The 8,604-nt window shown below is 36.9% G+C and overlaps 1 protein-coding gene across 1 annotated transcript; it reads right to left on the bottom strand.

Annotated features, from left to right (window-relative positions):
• Positions 1–476: 476 nt before the first annotated feature.
• On the bottom strand, positions 477–4,663 carry LOC144969132 (cyclin-dependent kinase 8-like). Its single transcript, XM_078908237.1, has 3 exons — positions 4,121–4,663; positions 2,014–2,089; positions 477–1,599 (listed from the first exon to the last, which is right to left on the bottom strand). The coding sequence occupies exons 1-3, from the start codon at positions 4,246–4,248 to the stop codon at positions 1,435–1,437; spliced, it is 369 nt and encodes a 122-aa protein (XP_078764363.1). The 5' UTR covers positions 4,249–4,663; the 3' UTR covers positions 477–1,434.
• Between the last annotated feature and the right edge of the window lie 3,941 nt (positions 4,664–8,604).

Below are 8,604 nucleotides of genomic sequence, written 5' to 3'. Positions count from 1 at the left end.
GGACCAGGACAGATTCCAGGTAAAGGACATTCTTTTCACTGACCCCCTTATTTTCCCAGCAGCAACTGGGTAGATGAATCTGTTAGATCTGGTGGAAAGTATTTTGCAATAGACTAGCATCCTATGCAAAGGGTAGCCAGCAATTGCTAATGTCTGTTTAATGCTATAGAACTGGATCAAATTCCAGCCTTAAGAGGTTTTAAACTATATAGTCACTATATAAATGCTTATATTTATTAGATTACTTCCAAAGTATCAATAAAAAATAACAAATGGGTGAGATGATTTTGAATTCATTATAAGCTTACTAGAGCTGACTTACCAAGTCACGATGCAATACCCAGTTGCTGTGAAGATAGTGAATGCCTCCTAAAATTTGGTGTAGAAGGGACTTAACCATGTTTTTTGGTGTTGATTTGTTTTTTGTTAGCCTTGGCTGAGCGGTGGAATTTGATTATATCTGGGGGAAAAAAAGTACAAAGATAGGAAGTTAAAATTATAAAAATGAAAAAAGTAAAGAATAAATTTGATATCTATTGTTGCATAATGAGGCATTTTACATAAACAATTAACATTTAAAACTTAGAGCAATATCTCTATAGGTACCTTTTATCCTATCTGTAACATATCTCAAGAGTGAGTAAAACCTTTAAAGGGGCATCAAGTGTGACCCCTAATTTTCCAAACAATGTGATAATCTAGACGGAACATGACATAGCAGATCAAATTGATTTATCTATTTGATTGGAATTTAGTCCAGCTGCAATCTGTATTCGAAAAGCTCGGTTTTAAGCCTCTACTTTGTATGCTTATGACAAGGCTTTTTGTTCGAACATGAAAGATTTTTTGAACTTATTAAAAGGTAACTTGATAAAAAAGAAATTACTGATTTTAAAATCATTTCAAATAAAAAAGATTCCTAACAAAACAGCCTCGACAAGATAGAAAGAAAACCAAAACAATTAAACTATCCACCAATGTGACTTACCCATAAATCCACCAATGTGACTTACCCATAAATCCACCAATGTGACTTACCCATAAATCCACCAATGTGACTTACCCATAAATCCACCAATGTGACTTACCCATAAATCCACCAATGTGACTTACCCATAAATCCACCAATGTGACTTACCCATAAATCCACCAATGTGACTTACCCATAAATCCACCAATGTGACTTACCCATAAATCCACCAATGTGACTTACCCATAAATCCACCAATGTGACTTACCCATAAATCCACCAATGTGACTTACCCATAAATCCACCAATGTGACTTACCCATAAATCCACCAATGTGACTTACCCATAAATCCACCAATGTGACTTACCCATAAATCCACCAATGTGACTTACCCATAAATCCACCAATGTGACTTACCCATAAATCCACCAATGTGACTTACCCATAAATCCACCAATGTGACTTACCCATAAATCCACCAATGTGACTTACCCATAAATCCACCAATGTGACTTACCCATAAATCATGCTCTGAAAAGTCAAAGAGAAGCCAGACTTTTCGGTCTGAGTGGGACAAATAGACTTTCTGTAGACTGATGACATTCGGGTGTTTTAATTCTCTAAGTAACTGCATGAAAAAAAAAAATAGAGAAAAGGTTAATTAAATCAACTAAATAGCATTCAATTTTAAAATCATATCTGCATCATAATTTATTCTCTTACACAAAAGTGTCGAGGATCTTAAATTACAAGAACTGTCTTCTCTTCTTCAATTCGTTAAAGCTGCTTATTCAAACATCACAGCTATTCACCATGCTCACATTTTCACTGATATCTAAGTAGGACTTAATAGATATCTTAATAGTTTTTATTACACATTTTCCTTCATCATTACTTTTTGAGGTATAGATGCAACTAGCACTAGCACAACAAGCTGTTTTTGTCTGCATTTTGACTCAATCAAATTTTATATTGTAAAATATATAAAGTAGATCGGTCTAAAAGTCTAATCACTTGACTGTTCTCTGAAATAATAACTTACTGCTATTTCACGACATGCTGACATAGAGATACCAGTGCCTTCAATCAATTTCAATGCATATCCATGTTTCTGGTCTCTGAAATAAAAGAATGAATAAAAATAAAACAAGTGGCAATACGGACTTAGTCTTAGTTAAGAAGAGCAATCCTAATAAAGTGGAGGCTGTCGTTTATTGCCAGACACGTCTGTCACTAACGATGAATGATTACTGCCAGACACTGTCTGGCAATAAGAAAAGGCCAGACTTTTTTATTATACACAGTGTCTGGCAATCAGAAAAGGCCAGTTTTTTAAAATTATAAACAGACACGTTGGCAGAAAATTTTATGCAAAATGCCAAACTTGGCGTGAAGAATACCAAACATTCTGAAAAAAAACTCCAGTGGTAATTTGTGTCCCAAATCAGTTAATATCAAATGATCTTTAAAACAAAATGAAAGTAAATTGTGCTCAAATGCCAAATCCAGCTTTTTTAAAAAGCAAATGGCATCAATGAAATGTAAGTTTTTGACACTTTGAACTGAAAATGTCAAACTGGCAATTCCGCCTTTTTTGTCAATCAGTAAGAAACTTGTTAATCAGCAAATCAGTTCATTGTCCACCAACCATTAAAAATTTCATTACCTACCTACATGTTAACTTTATTAATCTTTTGTTCAGTCTGACCACAATCTTGGGGATATTGATGATAATCAGGATTTTTTAAATTCATGGACAAATCCCTAGGTCAAGGTGTCATTCGCCTCAAAACCGACCCCACCTTCTATTTTCCCCATCTTCCTCATGCAAATAATACAATTTATAATCACAGATCCAACAACATATCCGAATCAGAGATGAAAATAAATGAATTAAAAACAATTAAGTAAAAAAAACGAGGGGGCAGCATGACTCAGTGGCACAGTCTTGGCTTTGGACCCAGAAGGTACCAAGTTCCATCACCCACCGCTCAGCAAGTCAACTCGCCCTGGCTCAATTTGCGGCGCTGCACTGCAGCTGACACTTGGGTTATTCCAGTCTTCCCTGGGAATAGGCCCGAGAGAAAAATTTCCCTCTATTGGATGAACAAAGGGAATTTTATTTTAATTTTTAAAATTTAAAACTGGTGGAAAATTATCTAGCACATAAATGAATTTAAAGATACACAGATGTTGGTGTGGATAGACAGCTCAGTGGGTCAGACCAGCTTTCATTTTGTTCCTTTTTGCTCCACTGGTTCGAATCCGCTCGTTCCCCCCCCCCCCCCCCCCCCCCCCCCCCCCCCACCTTTACCAAATGAAGTTAATTGTTCTGTTTTTATACTGAGCAGGAGTTTTAAAATTAATTGAATTTATTATTTCTCCGATAATCGTTATTTTGCCTCGATCATTTTGTTTCTGAGCAAGATATTTTATACCATATACATACATTTTTTTTTCTCTGACCATTTGATCGGCCTCAGAATTTTTGTTTGTTTCTTTCTTTTATTTTTATCCTATATTTTCAGTATGCACTATTTGATCAAAGTGAGGATGAATATTACAATTTGCAATATTCTGCATAAAGGAACCAAAAGAGAAAGAAAAAGATTTAAAAGAAAAAAAAAAAAGGGGGGGGGGGGGGGTTTGGAGGGTGCGGGTGGGACATTTATCATTTGCAACACTCTGTAGAAAGAAGACACAGTGTCAATTCCAACAAGCCTTCTAATTCTACGATTTACCCATTCGTCACGACATCAAGATGAATGTCAACGCATATTGTGTATATAAGGTAACCTACTCTATCAATTGACTGATTTCAAATACGAATCCCTAGGTGATTTTAAACTTTTATTGATCAATATTTTATTTTTATTAACTTTACTTATTTCTATGTGCACTACAAAAGTTTCCAAATTCTGGAATGTGGATAAATGTTTAAAAGCGCGGAGTTTTAAAAAAACGTCTGCATAATTGTCCATCTCTATTGCCAGACAGACAGTGTGTGGTGATGTCACTGAGTCGTCAATAAAAATCGTTCATCGTTAATAACGACGTTATTGACATGAATGCCTGGCAATAATCACAGCGTCGTAAAGTGGAAGTCTAACAACATGCACCTATTCAATTATGTTCACCTAGCGACATACCCGTCTTTTCTTTTCGCTTTATAGACATGACCATAAGTCCCTCTTCCAACTTTGCACCCCTCGTACTCGAATTCATCTTCCACTCTTGCTCTCTCCTGGCTGGTTTTCATTTTGAATTCAAAGTCCATTGCGAATTGTGATGTTCTTGCTTTCGTTTTTCAAACTATAGTGTGAGAAACTTTATCGTTTGAAACTGTTCGAATCAAAAATTAAAATATAAATAAACATCGAAGCTTAAGAAGTAAAGAAGGAAACCTTAAAAATTAAAACGTGACTGTTGTCCATTATCATTATCTGAACTGAGGTTGGAGTTGGCGATCAATTCGGCAGCCACTGACAATGATGACTGATTTAAATTACTATTCAAAACTATGCGACAAGTATTTCAGGTTCTCTTTGAAAGCCATTACTGAATCAAGACGATCTCTCTAACATAATAATAAAAGCCAAATTCTCTGGAAATAATCGATCTTTTTGACATCATATCACAACAAAAACAAAGCGCGGAGGATAACAAATTTACACAGTTGCTTCCCATGCCCAGCAACGTTAGGTAATGGATAGTGTCGAGCGGAAGTCTCGATGATACCTCAAGTCATCGGCCACCAACACTCAAAACTTCCCGAACTCGATGACCAAGGAAAAGTCGGGAATTCCCGAGAAGTAGCACTTCAACTGAGCTTTGGATGGCTTTTTTGTATTAAAACTTAAAATACATTAAATAAATTCACTTTGTATAATAATAAAACATTGATACCTATAACCATTTTGATCTATTTACGACGTTTGTGTTTTGTTAGCTGTTTAAAATATGATATAACTAACGTCAATACCCAATACCAATGACTAGGTATTGAATGAAAGCACCGATGACTAGAGCGATGCTCGAGACTTTTTTGAGTCTCGAGAGTCAAAAAAGCATCGAGACGCAAAAAAGTCTCGAGCTTCGCTGGAATCATCGCCGACGAGAGAGGGGTGTCTGTTTGTTGTTGCTTTAGGTCTCTTCCAACACAATTGAGGTTATATGAGAGACTGCTGAAACAAAAAAAAAACAAGCAATCTAACAAAAATAGTACAAATGTCAATCAAAAGCATAACCTAAAGATATCATAAGCTAAATTATAAATAACCAAGAACAAACAGGCAGAGGATTTACAGGAAAAAAAATATCCCCTGTCAAAAATACAATCACAAACCAAAGAAGCAGGATAGGCTAGTAAAGAGAAGAAGAAACGACATCACTATCGGATCGTACACCCATGCGAACATCATAGGTATATGATTCAAGGGTGATGCTCCCATCCAACCTGTTAGTAACGCGTGCGTCGCTCGCGCAGTATAGTCTCGAGACTCGGGACTCGGGACTCAATACGAGAAGCATCGACGACCAAGATTCTCGAGACGAGAAAAGCATCGAGAACTAAGTGGAGGTCGGGAACTTCTCAGTCGTCGATGACCTGACTTCTCAAAACCTAAAGCATCGATGACCTTTTGGTGACTCGGGTGCCCTCCCCTAGTAATGGAGTTGTCTTTCTTGTAAATGTTCCTTATAGTTGATGGGTAAGCGGTAGTTAGTAAGCGGCGTGTTTTGAACAAACTATACAATAGCAATTGCAGGCTACCCTCGTCATCATCATCATCATCATCATCATCATCATCATCATCATCATCATCATCATCATCATCATCACAGCTACAACCAGCACTATCTTCGAGCTCCTCCTCATCCACTTACTTCTCCTCCTCCTCCTCCTCCTCCTCCTCCTCCTCCTCCTCCTCCTCCTCCTCCTCCTCCTCCTCCTCCTCCTCCTCCTCCTCCCCCTCCTCCTCCTCCTCATCCCCCTCCTCCTCCTCCTCCTCCTCCTCCTCATCATCATCATCATCATCATCATCATCATACAGAGTTGCTGCATAGTATAAATGCGATTTCTCGCTGTCATGATTTAACATAAGAAAGTCGGGAATGAATCTTTGAGCCTTTTGGATTTGGAGGGGAACGCTACCTCTGTTAGTGGACTCAGCGACTCGGTCTTTTTTCTTTTTCTATACGATTGTTCGTTTTGTGTCTTGTGTAATTGATTTTGGTCTTAGTCAGCGATCAGTTGGAGACAAAACTCCGACCTCAGCGTTGTGCTATTAATTAATTGATGAGACGACGAGACACTTCAGTTACATCTACCCCCCCCCCCCCCCCCCCCCCCCCCCGATTCAACTCCGGTATTAAATGAATACCTAATTATCGGCAGTGATGGAAATTGTAAGAGTGCACACGTAAAGAGAAAAGTTTAGCAGGTCATTTGAACTTACTTATCCGAAGCAGCGACCACCTGAGGTCTAGCCCTTCTGTCTTGTGCCATGACCAAGGACAGCTATACTGTCTGTAAAGCCCTCCTTGGTCGTGACGTAAATAAATGCCATTTATTGGTATGGAGAACTGGTTTCGTGTGGCATGCTGGGAAAATAAGTGAAGGATTATGAAGCGCTAGAAATGTATTTATTCATATCCTTATTCCCGGGTCCATCGTAGGGTCCAGCAGGTACTCATTCAGTTGAAATAATTTATCTTTCACTACACAGTATTTGTTGTATCGAAGTTTGGGTGAGGCTCCTGTGGCGGGCAGGAAGCCACTTGCTGTGTCTGCTATCCCCTTATATTATCTGTTTTAACGAGTTGCTTTCTGTCTTTGTCCTGGAATGGAATTTATTGGTTTTGTCCAGGCCCTTGCTGGGTCTTTAGCTGAAGGGAACAGTCAAATATTTAGTATTAAATTTGGGAGCTGATTCTGTATTGATAGTTATGTTTTCTGTTTTTGGATATATTCTGTAAACGTTTGAATGTATTCCTCCTTGTGGGATCCCGTGCTTGTGTCTGGATAAAACTTTTAGGTGATCATAAACTAGACACAATGGCAGTGTGCTCGTGGAATATTTCCCTATTTCATCCAGTATCCTTTATCTTACTTTTTCTTGGGTACCTTTGCTTGTAATTCTTAATTCTATGACGTTTTCATTTCCCCAGTCTCTTCCTTTTTACTGGCGCTGAAATGACCTAAATGTGTCGCAAGCGCTGAAATGACCTAAATGTGTCGCAAGCGCTGAAATGACCTAAATGTGTCGCAAGCGCTGAAAAACCCCTAAAAATAAAAACAACTGGCTCAAAGTAAAATTTGTGGAAAGTGTCTTTAAAATAGTATAATGTTGTTTTCTTTGTTTTTATTTTTAAGTAGTTTCCTTTATTTATCCTTAAGGGGACATTTTTCTTTAGGGTCTATTCCCTGGGAAGACTGGAATAACCCAGGCGTCAGCCGCAATGCAGCGAGCAAACTGAGTTAAGGCTTGGTGACTTGCTCAAGTCCACACAATGCAACGGGTATTCAAACTCGGTACTTCTCGGGTACGAAGCAAAGACCATACCGCTGAGCCACGTTGTCCCCATATAATAATAATAATAATAATAATAATAATAATAATAATAATAATAATAATAATAATAATAATAATAATAATAATAATAATAATGCTGAAAACTTATACTCGTATATAGCGCTATAACACCGAGACACCAGACAATAGTTATTATTATTATTATTATTATTATTATTATTATTATTATTATTATTATTATTATTATTATTATTATTATTATTATTATTATTATCATTATTATTATTATCATCATTATTATTATTATTATTATTATTATTATTATTATTATTATTATTATTATTATTATTATTATTTATTATTATTATCATTATTATTATTATTAACATCATTATTATTATTATTATATTATTATTATTATTATTATTATTATTATTATTATTATTATTATTATTATTATTATTATTACGTAATCCCCTAAATTACTTATAGCTGTATATTGTTGGTTCAGGCTAATTTACAGTTTTAAAAATAAAGGTTCAAATCGAATAGGGTAGCTATCCAAGAAATAAACAATTAATTATACGGCTATGTGGTCTAGTGTTATGACAATCGCCTTCGAATCGAAAGGTCCTGGGTTCGAGTCCTGCTCTGAGCGGTGCAAAGTTGAGTCTCTTGCCCATACACCGGAGCATACTCAATGTCTCAATCGTTTCTATGTTATATGTTTGTGATGAGAATATTGGCTATTAAGCTTAACTGCTGGTCAAAATTACTTCGCGATGGTGGTGAACGAATCGGCGATCTCAAGAAGTGGGTGAGAGAGGGATCTAGAAATGACTTTGGGTTTGAAACGAATATTTTTGTGTTCGTGGATAGCTCACACGGTAGAGCCACGCTCTCACCTGCCAGGCGGAGTTGTCGTACCAATAAGGTCGCAGGTTCAAACCCCACCACCGCCGCGAAAAAAATTTTTATTCTCTATTGTCTTCTGGCACTTTTCTACTCACTTCATATCTTGTTGTTACCAACATAAGTGCCTGCTCCACTCACTTTTCTGAATTAAAAATTCACCCCATACACCGGAGCATACTCAATGT

This window comes from Berghia stephanieae, chromosome 3 (assembly GCF_034508935.2).
Source record: "Berghia stephanieae isolate SIO BIC M18660-M18661 chromosome 3, UCSD_Bste_1.3, whole genome shotgun sequence".
Classification (NCBI taxonomy): Eukaryota; Metazoa; Mollusca; class Gastropoda; order Nudibranchia; family Aeolidiidae; genus Berghia; species Berghia stephanieae.
This window is presented reverse-complemented; position numbering and strand designations above follow the sequence as displayed.